Raw genomic sequence first — 15414 nt, forward strand, 5'->3', positions numbered from 1 at the left:
GGCTGGGTGCGGTGGCGCACGTCTGTAGTCCTAGCACTTTGGGAGGCCAGAGCAGGTGGATCAACTGAGGTCAGGAGTTTGAGACAAGCCTGGCCAACGTGGTGAAACCCCGTCTCTACTCAAAATACAAAAATTAGCTGGGCATGGTGGCGCATGCCTATAATCCCCGCTACTCCGGAGGCTGAGGCAGGAAAACTGCTTGAAGCCAGTAGGTGGAGGTTGCAGTGAGCCAAGATCATGCCACTGCACTCCAGCCTGGGCAACAAGGTGAGACTCTGTCTCAAAACACATATATAAAAAATAAATAAATTTTAAGAACTCTGGGAAAACTCCTACTTCGTAAGTATATATATATTTGGCTCAACAGATTGTGAAGGCTTGATAAAATGGTTTATGGCTTACTGTTTTCTGTGTCTAGCACATCACTAAGTTCAACACTTATTTACTTATTTCTACTACCTAATGCAGTGCTTGGCACATGGTAGAGAAAGCAGTAAACTATAAAAAGATAAGAAGAAGAGTGAGTGGGAGGAAAGAAAAAATGGGGAGGGGGAGAGTGGTTCCAATTTACTACACTATTCACCAAATACTGGTAATATCAAGAGATGCTCACCGTGAACACTGTTTCAGATAAAATGAGAGGATTTCATTAAATAACTAGATTAGAGACCTAAGGGACTTATCGTATGTTTATGAAGAATGCTAAAGATCAAGTTTTTATTTACTCTATTCAGACTTCAAAGCTACAAGATATCTAATAAGTGGACAAGGGGGAAGCGAATTACTATGAAACTATGGTTAAGTGCCTAGAATACCTTCTAGGTAAATTTTGTTAAAGTATATCTAAGTAATTGCAACAAACTCCCCCAAAGTTGTCTATGTACTTATTTTCCTGGATATCTTGGCAGATCAGGTACCCTTTTTAGGCCAGTCCTGAAAAGAAAAGTGTACTTAAAAAAAAAAAAAAAAAAAAAGATGGCTCAGAAGTAACTGAGGAAAGGGAAGAGAAAGCCTACTGGGAGGTCTATGGAAAAGGAAGGCATGTACAGGAAGAAGCAGTCAACTAGGACACCATTTTAACTCTCCCTTTCCTACAGTTAATCTCTTGAAGACGGCATCACATTTATTACCAAATAATGGCATGGCCCATTACAAATACTAACTGCACAGATTATATATGTAAAATGATTCTCTAAATATATGGAGGGTAAGGTTTCAAAACTGAAACCTTTAATGACTTGAGATATCTCAAAGACTGTTCCTCATTCAAACAAGGCTGCCAATACCTAAAGATACAGCATTGCTTAATTCAGTAGGAAAAGTAAGATATATTAAGACACCCTCATTCAACAGAGTGAATGACAAGTCCAAGGTCAAACAGGCATTTAAATAATTCATACTGTCCTCTCAGGTAAACAGTTTGATCCAATATAACTACTATTGTTGCCTGTCTCAAAAAGAACTAGTTTTCTAACTGTAAAGAATGTTTTTGGCTGGACGTGGTGGCCTGTACTTGTAATCCCAGCACTTTGCAAGGCTGAGGCAGATCACTTGAGCCTAGAAGTTCAAGACCAGCACAGGCAACATACTGAGACCCCATCTCCACAAAAAATAATCACTTTTTCCTTTAAAAAAGTTTAAAACTTATTTAGGCAGGGCACTGTGGCTCCCGGTTCTATAATCCCATCATATTGGGAGGCCAAGGCAGGATACTCATTTGGCCAAGAATCCGAGACCAGCCTGGGCAACATAGCAAGATCCTGTCTCTAAAAAAATAAATAAATAAATTAGCTGGCATGATGGCATGCACCTGCAGTCCCAGCTAGTTGGGAGGCTGAGGTGGGAAGGACTGCTTGATCCCCAAGAGTTCAACTAGCCTAACACAGGAAAACTCTGACTCAGGGAAAAAAAAAAAGTTATTAACTTATTTGAATGGATTCACTTAGTTAACAATACTGCTCCTGAGCAAGCCAATTAGCCTGCCTTGATGTTACTGAACACAAGTCACTCTTCAGTTAGAAGGCTGAGGTAAAAACCTACACGTAGTATCTGAGTGCCAAAGGCCTGAGGTCTTTCAACACAGTTTTGAAACCTGATTGCACATTTCAACCACCTGGGGAGAAGCATTAAAATATAAATATGCCTGAGCCCCATGCCAAATCTGTGGAATCTAAGTTAAGCTTACCAGGGCATTGATGCAGCCAGGTGGAAATTGGGTCCCAGACCAGGATTTTGAAACTAATGTTCTAACCACAGAACAAAACACTCTGCAACTACCTTAATTCATCTGTGTGACTAAGGTTTATCTGCCAACCAACATTTTCTCTAACCTAAAAGGTACAGGAGAGAAGATCACATGAAAATTTAGTTACCTTTATGTTTTCTGGTTGCTTAGACTTACTTGCTTTTTTTAAGAGCAAAAGTGAGGCTTAAGAACCAACTGGAAACAGGGACTGACGATATTATATAAAAGGTAATGGAATAAATGTGACTATTAAAGAAAAATACACATCTTCCTAAATACCTAAAGAAACAGGCCTTTCTCCCCCATGAAAAAAAATAAGATGAAGTTGTGCAATCAACCTCTTTAAGGGGTGACAGTATGCAGTCATTTTGACACAGAGAAGACTGCTGTTTCTAGTTTACTCAAATGGCACAAGTAGTTTCCCCATGCCAAGTAAAATGTAGGGTCTTTGGTGCTAATAACAAACCCACTGGCATTTCCCATCTGCCTCACTTGGGTCAGTGAGCAATAAATATGAAAGAATTCTCTAGAGTCCTACATTTCTGCTCCAACATACCAAGCTCAAGGCCTTCAAAAATAATACAAGTAAACAAAACCTAAAGTCTGGATATCTAAATACCTCTATCCATTTCTCTCATTTCTGCTCTTTCCAACCAAAAGGTCAAAGCCCATTTCCACTTCCTCAGTCAAAGCTACTTGCCCATTTCAGGCTAGGTGTGGTAATTCACGCCTGTAATCCCAGCACTTTGGGAGGCCAAGGTGGGAGGATCACTTGAGGCCAGGAGCTCAAGACAACATGAGTTGAGGCCAACATGGCAAAATCCAATCTCTACTAAAAACAAAAAATTAAATGAGCGTGGTGGTGCGGCCCTGTAGTCCCAGATGCTTGGGAGGCTGAGGAATGAGACTGCTTGAACCTGGGAGGCAGAGGCCACAGTGAGCCGAGACTGCTCCAGTGCACTCCAGCCTGGGCAACAGAGTGAGACTCTTTCTGAAGGAAAAAAAAAAAGTGGAAAAAAAAAAAAAAAGCTACTTGCCCATTTTAAATCCTTACTACCTCTTTTTGCTAGAACCTTGATCTGATATTTTTGGGTGCTCAGTTTTTCAAAGAGCTCTCACATACACAAGTGTCAATATAGGAGTTTATAGTTATTTTTCTACTATTTCTATTCTGGCAATTAAAGAACCTGGAAACTACTCATTGTCAACATTACAAACATTTTCCTGTCTGTCCATAAATGAAGCTTTTCTTTTTCAGTTGGGCCAACTGTAAAGAGGTATCTTTAAGATCCTACATATTACTTTTATTACAGAAAATAAGGCCATCTGACTCTTTCCCTCAGAAATATATATATAAGAAATATATATATATGTAAGATTATAAAAAATTAGGAAAGGAGGAGATGATACAAAGCATATGAGACAAAATGAATATGGATAACTGGAAAACCAAGTCTACTTATAGCATTTCATTTGTCAATGGAGATTTCTTAGGGGCATTCTAAATGCTACAAAGATTATAAACATAAAAGTCAATATATTTCCAGTTTCCCACATTTATCATACCCTCCCCTTACCCTGTACGCGCAAACATGTATATACACACATTCTCCAGAAATGCCTCCCAAGAGATTATTTAATAAATCATAAAAACCACACATTTCAGCAGCCATAAGAATTAGAGCATGGAAAATCCCAAAGGTCTAGCTTTCAGCAGCTGAGAGGTAGAGGATGCTTTACAAAGAAATCCCGTATCAATGATACAAGTAATTGTGATAAATAATGTAGGCCCTAATCTCCCCAAGCCAAATAATTCATTTACATTCCAAAACTATTTTTCATAAAGATTATGTACTATTAAAATACAAATAACAAGGTTACCCAAGTATACGTAAACAATTTGAAAAAAATGGAGATCAAAAACCCTTTCAGAAAGCTAATTTAACTTTTAAAAAACATGGAGGTAAAGAAAAAGATTAAACTGCACATCAGGTATTCCATAAAAGCAGAATTTACTGTGCATGAACCCACACGAGCAAATCTTAAGTTAATCACTGAGCAGAGAATTCAGCAAATCCAAATGAGAGAATGAAGGGTTTAAAAATGACAATGTGTAGAGGAATAATCCAAACAGCAAGATAATTATTTAAATCTCTCAAGTAAAAAGACAGACGCCTGCATGACCTCACGCCCTCCCTTGTACTTGTTTCAACGTGATTGCCAATGTTTGTACTCTTCAAAGTTCCAAGGGTCATAAAACAGCTTTGTATTAGCTGAATGCCTTGCTTTCAACTTCGGTATCATGGATTCCATTCAAATTCACTGTCCTTTCTCTACCTGAGGTGGAGGTGCAGGTTTGCCATTAAGAGCCATCTGCAAGGGGGCAGTCTGGCCTGCAGGAGGCAAAGGAGCAGTCTTCAACTTCTTTGTACTACTTTTAGATGGATGCTCCTCCTCCTCTTCATCAGAATCCTGAAGGCCATATTTAGAAAAATGGGAGACCTAAGGAAGAGAGGAACCCCACAAAATCAACTTAAACATTATGCTTTCACAATACCTGCCTTTGCAATCTTGCAGCATTACCTTAAGAAAAAAGAAAAAGGGAGAAATATCAAAGTATTTGAAGCAAAATATGTCACCTATCACACTTCTGTGTAAGATTTAGAAGACGTCTGATGTATGTACTAGTTGCTCACACTAGTAAATTAATAAATATTACATAACATACATTAAAATGTCACTTAAACTGTAATCATTAATATAGGAAACTTAATCCAAAGACCTACGATTTTCACAGACATATATTGTCTGTTATCCTCTATCTACACAAGGGCCTTTAACAAGTTAAATTCAACCAGCCCAGAATGGGAGGAAATCATTGGGTTAAACTACTAAGGACAGTCAACCTCTTCATCTCCAAAAATCTTTAAAAGTAAGAATGACAATTACATAGGAAGAGTTGATCCAACAGAAAACTGCCTGATGAATTACTGAAGTCCCTAATGATAACAAACATTAGAAAAACTATACCTTAGAAATGTATTTATAAATCCTCATAGGAGGTGGGTAGAGGACTTCAATCATGAGCCCACAGAGTTTATAAGAGCTCATTACCGCTGAATTTTAACTAGGTTTGTAGCTTGGAGCGAATCATAATGTATCTGTACATCTCTTTCCAAATTTAAAAAAATAAATTTAGAGAATTTGGCTGGGTGCAGTGGCTTACACCTGTAATCACAGTACTTCTGGGAGGCCAAGGAGGGAAGACTGCTTGATCCCAGGAGTTGGAGACCAGCCTTGTCAACACTGAGAAATCCCATCTTTACAAAAATTTTTAAAAAGTTGCCAGGCATGGTAGTTCATGCCTGCAGTCCCAGCTACTTGGGAGGCTGAGGCAGAAGGATTGCTTTAGCCCAGGAGTTTGAGGCTGCAGGGAGCTATGATCCTACCATTGTACTCCAGCCTGAGCAACAAAGCAAGACCCCCATCAATCAATCAATAGAATTTAGGAGGCCGGGCGCGGTGGCTCAAGCCTGTAATCCCAGCACTTTGGGAGGCCGAGACGGGCGGATCACGAGGTCAGGAGATTGAGACCATCCTGGCTAACACGGTGAAACCCCGTCTCTACTAAAAATACAAAAAACTAGCCGGGCGAGGTGGCGGGCGCCTGTAGTCCCAGCTACTCGGGAGGCTGAGGCAGGAGAATGGCGTAAACCCAGGAGGCGGAGCTTGCAGTGAGCTGAGATCCGGCCACTGCACTCCAGCCTGGGCGGCAGAGCGAGACTCCGTCTCAAAAAAAAAAAAAAAAAAAAAAAAAAAAAAGAATTTAGGAAAGGATCTCTTCCAACATAAATGTTTTATGACCCCAAATATAGTTTATAATTATAAAGTCTGAACTGGGTTAAATGACTATACCTTAAACACCCAAGAACCAGTTTCAGGCCGGTATTCTTTGAATTGAGCTCCCTGTTTCCTTGAAACTGCTTCCAATCTTCCTTCATAGTTGATATCAGCAAGGCGATCTGGGCTCTTTATTAAACAACGAGATGTTTTATCTGTTGGCCAAACTCCATCCAATGTAACTTCAGCCTTCCTGTAAAACATAACCAATTACAGTAACCAGTTAAAGTAAAAATGCTTCATATATAAGACCAGAAAGCCACCTAACACATAAATAGTGAATAATGGTAACTATGTTGCCTTGGAATTATTCTGCATGTGTCATAAAGTGAATTTTGCCCCATAAGCCTAAGAGCAAGGAGTCACTCCTACACTGACTAACTCAGTATCTGGTTCTAGAGTCAGATCACATTTATTTAAATTACCACAGTACATCAATTATTTCCAATCTAATTTTCACACTTAAGCTAGGAATCACTAACTTAAGTTAAAGTCCAGTGGTACGAACCAAGTCTTATGTAGGTCTTAAAGGGTTACTGTACTATATAATAATAAAAAACAGCTACTACCTATTTACTAAAAACAAATGCTTCGAAAATGAAGTATGAGGAATATTGGTGTGAAGATGACTACAAGAGTGGTAGTGTACCACTTCTAATATTAACACCAGAGTTCAAGTGCTGTATCCTATTCATTTTGTATGCCTTACACCTAAACACAGTGACTAGGATGTAATAGGTAGATGCTGCTCTCCATTTCCTGCTTCCTGGATCCCCTGGCAAATACCACTCTACTTTGTTTCTATGAAGTTGACTTATCCCAGATACATTACAATATACTATTTGACTTTCTGTGACTGGCTTACTTCACTTAGTGTGTCCTCAAGGTTCATCCATGTTGTAGCATATATCAGAATTTGCTTCCTGAGGCTGAATAACATATATTTTTAAATTTTTAAAATAAAAAATACGGAACACTTCATGAATTTGTGTGTTATCCTTCTGTGGGGCCATGTTAATCTTCTCTGTAGGCTGAATAGTGTTTTATTGCATGTATGTATCACATTGTTTACCCATTCACTTATCAGTGAACATTTGGGCGACTTTTACCTACTGGCTGTTGTGAATAGTGTTGCTATGAACACGGGCATACAAATGCTTGAAATCCTGCTTTCAATTTTGCATATATACCCAGAAGTGGAGCTGCTGGATCAGACAGTAATTCTCTTTTTAACTCTTACGGGAACCACCATACTGTCTTCCACAGTGGCTGCACTGTTATACATTCCCGCCAATGGCGCACAAAGGTTCCAATTTCTCCACATTGGCAGACACATGTTAATTTCTTATTAGACTGAGTCTCGCTCTGTCACCCAGGTTGGAGTGCAGTGGCACATTCTTAGCTCACTGCAACCTCTGCCTTCCAAGTTCAAGTGAGTCTCGTACCTCAGCCTCCCAAGTAGCTGAGACTACAGGCGCCCACCACCACACCTGGCTAATTTTTGTACTTTTCGTAGAGACGGGGTTTTGCCATGTTGGCCAGACTGGGCTCAAGTGATCCACCTGCCTCAGCCTCCCAAAGTATTGGGATTATAGGGATGAGCCACCGCGTCTGGCCATCTTTTTTTCTGGTAACCATCCTAATGGGTATAGGTACCTCATTGTGGTTTGATTTGCATTTCTCTAATGATTAGTGATGTTGGGCATCTTTTCATGTACTTCTTGGTCATTTGTATATCTTTGGAGAAATGTCAATTCAAGTCCTTTGCCAATATTTTCTTGTTTTTTGTTTTCAGAGACATGGTCTCCCTCTCTCGCCCAGGGAGGAATGAAGTGGCATGATCACAGTTCGCTGTAACCTCTGTTCGAGACCAGCCTGGCCTCAGGCAATCCTCACTTCTCCGCCTCCCAAAGTGCCGGAATTACAGGCATAAGCCACTGCACCCATTTTCTTTGCTCTTTTTTTAAATGGGTTATTATTTTGTTGTTGCTGTTGAATCGCAGGATTCTTTACATTCTGGCTATTAACTTCTTATCAAATATGACTGGCATATATTTTCTCCTATTCTTATAGGTTGCCTTTTCACTTGTCTTTTGCTGTGCAGAAGGTTTCCAGTTTGATAGAGTATCATTTGTCTATTTTTGCTTTTGTTTCTTACACTTTTTGATGTTGTATCTGAGAAATCATTGGCAAAACCAATGTTATGAAGCTTTTCCTCTGTGTTTTCTTTTGAGAGTTGTACATTTTTGGATCCTACACTTAGGTATTTTATCCATTTTGGGTTAATCTTTGTATATGATGTAACTTCACTCTTTTGCATGTGGATATCCAGTTTGCCAGCATCCTTTGTTGCAGAGATTGTCTTCTCCTGATCAAATATTTTTCTTTTTTTTAGTTTTTTTATGTGTGCCCCACACCACTCTACCCCCAAGTAATTTTTATACCTTACTGAAAATCATTTAAGGGTGGGCAAGGTGGCTTACACCTATAATCCCAACAATTTGGGAGGCCAAGGCAGGCCAAAAACTTCAGCTCAGGAGTCTGAGACCGGCCTGGGCAGGCAACATGACAAAACCTCATCTCTACAAAAAATACAAAAATTAGCCGGGCATGGTGGTGCATCCCTGTGGTCACAGCTATTCAGGAGGCAAAGTGGGTGGATCACCTGAGGTCAGGAGTTTGAGACCAGCCTGGGCAACATGGCGAAACCCTGTTTCTACTAAAAATACAAATATTAGCTGCACATGGTGGCACCTATAATCCTAGCCACTCTGGAGGCTGAGGCAGGAAATCACTTGAACCCAGGAGGCAGAGGTTGCAGTGAGCTAAGACTGCACTCCAGCTTGGGCAAAAGAGTGAAACCCTGTCTCGAAAGAAGAAAGAAAGAAAAGAAAGAAAGAGGAGAAAGGGAAAAGAAAAGAAGGGGAAGGGGAAGAGGAAAGGGAAAGGAGGGGAAAGGAAAGGAAAAGGAAAACAAAAAAGGAAAGGAAAGCAGAGCACAGCACAGTCGAGCAAAGTAAAGCAAAGCAAAGGATCGATCGATCTGCTCAGATTTTCTCTCTCTTCCTGATTCAGGGTTGGTAGGTTATAAAGATAAATGATTTTTAACTACAGACCTTTCACTTGACTAAAGAGATATTATATTAGAAGCTAGGCTCTCACACTAAAATAGAGAGTTAAGTATAGCCACAGCAGAAACAGGAATAAAGCAAAACACTATTAAAAAGAGTTTTTGAAATTAGCAGTTGGACCCAATAAAATCAGGGAGGCTGGGCACAGTGGCTCACACCTGTAATCCCAGCACTTTGGGAGGCTGAGGTGGGAGGATCACTTGAGGTCAGGAGCTCAAGACCAGCCTGGCCAACATGGTGAAACCCTGTCTCTACTGAAAATACAAAAATTAGCCAGGCACGGTGGTGGGCGCCTACAATCCCAGCTACTTGGGAGGCTGAGGTAGGAGAATCGCTTGAACCCGGGAGTTGGAGGTTGCAGTAAACTGATGTTATTCTGCTATACTACAGTCTGGGCAACAAGAGCGAAACTCCGTCTCAAAAAAAAAAAAAGAAATGAAATAAAATAAAATAAAATAGAATCCAAGGGATGTAAAAAAAAAAAAATTAAAAAAATAAAATCAGGGAAAAGGAGTTCAAAATCATAACATAGCATTTCTTTGCCATTTATACTTTTAAGTCAGAGACAATATATGTACTCTAGTAAGGAAAGCAAGCTACAGAAGCATACATCTAAACACATTTATGTTGACAGAAAAAAAAACTATGATTTAGCTGATAATTTTCTGATATACATAAACTCTTACCTATTTAGCCCTTCACCCACAGGCGGTTTTTGGTTATCATCTAAGTAGACAATTACTTCTTTCCTTCGGATATGCACAATATCATCCAAATTTAGATTTGTCAAATTCACATCTCCTTCGAAATAGATTGAACCATAACCTATAAATCAGAGCAAATAGTTAAAAATTCATTCTGTATAAAGGCAAATACCTACTTTACAACTATAGTGATTAAACAATCACAAGGAGAAGACAGTTTTAAATATTAGTATTTTAAATCATCCAGCAATTCCTAGACTGGTAAGAATGGGGACTTAGGGAGTAACTTCAATTATGTTGTTACCTGATTTAACATCTGTATTTCTCTTTTCTTTTTTCTTTTTTTGGCGAGGTCTTGTTCTGTTGACCAGACTGGAGTGCAGTGGTCCTGGCTCACTGCAGCCTGAACCTCCTAAACTAAAGCAATCCTCCCACCTCACCCTCCCAAGTAGCTGAGACTACAAAAACTTATCACCATGCCTGGCTAATTTTCTTTACTTTTTGGTAAAGGTGAGGTCTCACTATGTTGCCCAGGCTGGTCTGGAACTCCTGAGCTCAAGTGATCCTCTTACCTCGGCCTCCCAAAGCGCTAGGATTACAGGCGTGAGTCACTGCGACAGGCCTAACATCTGCATTTTTATAAAAATTCCATTAACCTCAAAACAACCTTCTTAAATCTCTTCCCATCTATCTACAATGCTGTTACATAAACAAACCTTTGTACTTGGCCTGGCATATGGCTTAAAATGCCTGAGCTCTTTTTAATACAATATAGCACAGTGACATTCCCTACAAGAAAATTATCAGTAATAACTTAATAACATGAAGTTAATGCTAAGTGTTACACATCTCTTGCCTACTATTCAATTTTCTCAGTAGTTCTTGGTATTTCCAGTATTTTCTTTAATTACAGAAGATTAAAATGACCCAAATAGTTACTAGCACCAAACAGGTATATCTAAGCCCAAAGAATATTATATGGCTCTGTGCTTCTCAGGAGGCTGAGGCAGGAGAAATGCTTGCGCCCAGCAGTTGAGATCTGCCAGGTAATGTAGCAAGAACCCATCTCAACAGAAAAAAAAAAATTTTTACATGGTTCTAGTCTTTGTTGTTTTATTACTTATCAATCAAAGTATCTAAGATTCAGGCCAAGGTGGGCCCAAATGTAGGAAAACACAGATTCAGCTACCAAAAGCTTCCCCTAATTACAAAAATAAGGTGCAACTCTCTGGCTTAATCACTAAATGCCAAACTCACACTTACCTTTCCGACCAATAGTGAAGTCAGAGACAATGCACTCTCCTTTTTCATTGGTAATTTTAGCAAGGTCATCCATAGACGGAATAGTATAGTAACCAACCTTAGTGAGAACAATACCTGTGACCAAAAAAAATAATAATAACAGAAAAAATAAATAAATAACCTGAAATAATCAGCAACTAAATCATCGTATAAAGATAAAATATATCAGAATGCACAATTTTTCCAAACTAATTTTCTACCAAACATGATTCCTAGGAGAAGGGGTGTGTGTGTGTGTGTGTGTGTGTGTGTGTGTGTGTGTAAAAAGCTTCATGGTCAAATAGGTTTGAAGAACATACATATGATACAACAAAGAGTCTAAATCTTACAGTAAATAGCCTATTAAACTCTGCTTAGCCTCGTGTTTTTCCAGACTTAACCACAGAACATTCTTTTCAAAGAATATCCATTAACATCCCAGACTGTAAAAGGTATCCCATAAAACACTGAGAAAGGCTTAATCCGCTTTTTCTTTTATTTGACACACAAGGATACCAAAACCTACAGTGGAAATAACTTGCGTTGGCTTAAAATGTAATTTAACAGTAGAAGAAGATATAAAACTCCAAACCCAGTACTTCTTGTTTCATTGCCTGTTTCCCATAAACCTCTTGTATCTTTCAAATTTACACTCCCAAATAGAAAGCTAAAAGAAAAATGAAAAATCCAGCCAGGCAAGGTGGCTCACGCCTGTAATCCAAGGACTTTGGGAGGCTGGGGTGAGTAGATGACTTGAGGTCAGGAGTCCAAGACAAGCCTGGCCAACATGGCAAAAATCTATTATCTACCAAAAATACAAAAATTAGCTGGGTGTGGTGGCACATGCTTGTAGTCCCACCTACTCAAGAGACTGAAGCACAAAAGAATTGCTTAAACCCAGGAGGCAGAGGTTGCAGTGAACCGAGATAGTGCCACTGTACTACAGACTAGGTAACAGAGCAAGACTGTCTCAAAAAAGTAAGTGATGGCTGGGCGCAGTGGCTCATATGCCTGTAATCCCAGCAGTTTGAAAGCCGGAGGTAGGTGGATTTCCTGAGGTCAGGAGCTCGAGACCAGCCTGGCCAACATAATGAAACCCTGTCTCTACTAAAAATACAAAAAATTAGCCGGGTGTGGTGGCAGTGGCCTGTAATCCCTGCTACTTGGGAGGCTGAGGCAGGAGAATCGCTTGAATCTGGGAGGCGGAGGATGCAGTGAGCCAAGATTGTGCCATTGCACTCCAGCCTGGGAAACAAGAGCGAAACTCTGGCTGAAAAAAACAAACAAACAAACAAAAAAAAGTAAGTGATATTTGATGGCCAAAGGAAAAGAACTATTACGCCAGGCGCTGTGGTTCACGCCTGTAACCCCAACACTTTGGGAGGTCGAGGCAGGCGGATCACCTGAGGTCAGGAGTTTGAGACCTGCCTGGCCAACATGGTGAAACCCCGTCTCTACTAAAAATACAAAAATTAGCTGGGTGTGGTGGTGGGTGGTTGTAATCCCAGCTACTCGGGAGGTTGAGGAAGAAGAATCGCTTGAACCTGGGAGGCGAAGAATGCAGTGAGCTGAGGTCACACCACTGCACTCCAGCCTGGGCAACAAAGAGCGAAACTCGGGAGGGAGGGAGGAGGGGAGGGAGGAAGGAAGAAAGGAAAAATTAAAACAGAAAAAAAAAAAGAACGAAATAAAAAAAAGCAGAGCACTGAAAAACTCAAGGAAAGTAGTGGAACACTGGTATGCTTGCTTGTTCTATTCACTCCTTGTCCTACTTGCAGTTAGATATAAGGCTAACTTGCTCTCTGAGAGAAAAGTATTTCAGGCCAACATCAGATCAAATTCCAGTCTCCAGCAACACCCACTTGTATGCTTGCTTCTTGGAAGGGAACTCTAAATTGGGTGGCAGCAATAAGAAAACTAGAACTAATATAAAACTTCATGTTAAAAAGATATATAGTAGCATAATAAATTCATGTAGATATACATACACAAATACAGATTAAGCACCTGGATTTTTTTTTTTTTTTCTTTTTTCAGGATCTTGTTCTGTCACCCAGGCTGGAGTGCAGTGGCATAATCATAGCTCACTGCAACCTTGAATCCTGGGTTCAAGCAATCCTCCCATCTCAGCTTCTGTAGTAGCTGTGACTACAGGTACGTGCCACCACACCTGGCTAATTACTTTTAAATTATTTGTAGAGATCAGGTCTTGCTATGTTGCCCGGACTGATTTCAAACTTCTGGGTTCAAACAATCCTACCACCTAAGCCTGCCAAAGTGCTGAGCCACCACACCCAGATACCTGGGATTCTTAATGTCAAAGTACAAAGTTCTTTCCTTATGATACTAAGTGACCAAATATATATATAATGGCAATAAGAAAACTAAATATACATTTTGCAGACACTTCAAGAATACCACAAAACACCCAAAATGGGCTGGGCATGGTGGATCGTGCCTGTAATCCTAGCACTTTGGGAGGCCAAGATAGGAGGATCGCTTGAGCCCAGGAGTTTGAGACCAGCCTGGGCAACATGGCAAAACAAAAGATGCAAAAATTAACAGGGTGTGGTATCATGTGCTTGTAGTCCCAGGTGCACGGGTGGCTGAGATGAGAGGTCCTGATCCCTGGAGGTTGAGGTTGCAGTGAGCCAAGACTGCGACACTGCACTCCAGCCTGGGTGACAGAGTGATACTCTGTCTCAAGAAAAAACAAACAAAAAACAATAAGCAATCTACCTGAGTTTACAAAGCTATGGGAAATATCAGGATAGTCTCTTTGGCTTATAACATTTGGGTTCTTTAGGCTACACCAGGATAATTGAAGATGTATCACAATAAGCAATCTACCTGAGTTTACAAGGCTAGGGAAAATATCAGGATAGTCTCTTTGGCTATAAAATTTGGGTTCTTTGGCTACACCAGGATAATTGAAGATGTATCAGTTTTAATACTCTAAGGTCCAAAGAGTATGCGAACTCGGAATCAACTGAAGCATAAAACTGTTTAAATATTTAAGCTCTCCTATGTGGGATCACATAAAATAATACTTAAAATGCCAAACAGCTGACTTCCATATGTTGAGTATCTGCAACAAGCAAGTCATCTCAAATGACTGGTAAGAGATTAAACACCAATCTGAACCTGACCTGCCGGATGCATATGGTAAGAATTATTTTCTATTTCTTCTCGGTCATCTTGAAGTGACTCATCATGAAAAGAGGTTTCTTCACTGCTTCCTTCCAGCCCATTTCGCAAAGCAGCACGCATGTTTAATGCAACAATGGTATCATCCACACTGTTGCTGTTGTTGTGTTTATTTCCAGCACTTTCTGGGGTTTGAGGAATAGGTTTGGCAATAGGATTAGTATAAAAACGTGACACAAGGGAATCTTCATCTCCGTCCTGCTGGTGATTCTCATCAACAGGTTTGCTTAGGAAACTAAATCTGAAAAGGAAAAGAAATAATACTTTAACTTCTTGTAGTAGTAATAACAATGATAACAGCTAACTATATACTGAGCCTTTACTAAGTGCCTGGCACTGTTCTGGATAGTTCCATGTATTAAAAATTCACTTAATACTTACTATAGCAGTACTGTGAAACAGATAATTACTGTCTCTATTGTATACTCTCCTTTGTGGAATCAAATAACTGGTTAATTTTAAGATTAAAAACAAAAAAAAGTTAGATTTTTAAGATTACAATCAACAAAATGTTAGAAAATGCTTTGTAAATAATAATTTAAAAAAACACACTAGAATTTTATCCAAAAGAAAAAAAATAGGAGTGCAAAGGTGTCTATACAACGAGTTTCTTTTTTTTTATTTTTCTTTTTCGTGATACAGCCCTCAGGAGGCCCTGAGAACATGTGCCAGCATATGAGGATTTTTACTGAAGCACTGTTTTGAGTAGAGGGATACCAGATAATCTAAACGACCACTAATAAGGAAGTCAAGTTATCTTTCATTCACAATAATGACTTATGCAATCATTTAAAAAAGAAAAGACACATATATTCATACAGATAATGGAAAGGCATTTCTAACAAAATAAATGGAAATAAGCAGTTTACAGAATACATCTTTCATGCATAATCTTTTTTTTTTTTTGTGAGACAGAGTTTTCACTCTTGTCACCCAGGCTGGGTGC

At 39.5% G+C, this 15414-nt stretch overlaps 1 protein-coding gene across 2 annotated transcripts in view; it reads right to left on the reverse strand.

Annotated features, from left to right (window-relative positions):
- Positions 1-15414, reverse strand: part of NUP98 (nucleoporin 98kDa) — a 138305-nt gene that overhangs the window by 61718 nt on the left and 61173 nt on the right. The window contains exons 15-19 of one of the 2 annotated variants that reach the window (XM_011993708.1): positions 14411-14709; positions 11244-11357; positions 9963-10101; positions 6161-6338; positions 4583-4747 (exon numbers count right to left, since the gene is read on the reverse strand). In XM_011993708.1, the coding sequence (XP_011849098.1) occupies positions 4583-4747; positions 6161-6338; positions 9963-10101; positions 11244-11357; positions 14411-14709 (895 nt within the window). Of the gene's footprint in view, positions 1-3578; positions 4748-6160; positions 6339-9962; positions 10102-11243; positions 11358-14410; positions 14710-15414 lie in introns of those variants that run through there. The other variant, XM_011993709.1, reaches the window with a different exon arrangement.

Source organism: Mandrillus leucophaeus, unplaced genomic scaffold (assembly GCF_000951045.1).
Source record: "Mandrillus leucophaeus isolate KB7577 unplaced genomic scaffold, Mleu.le_1.0 Scaffold432, whole genome shotgun sequence".
Taxonomy (NCBI): Eukaryota; Metazoa; Chordata; class Mammalia; order Primates; family Cercopithecidae; genus Mandrillus; species Mandrillus leucophaeus.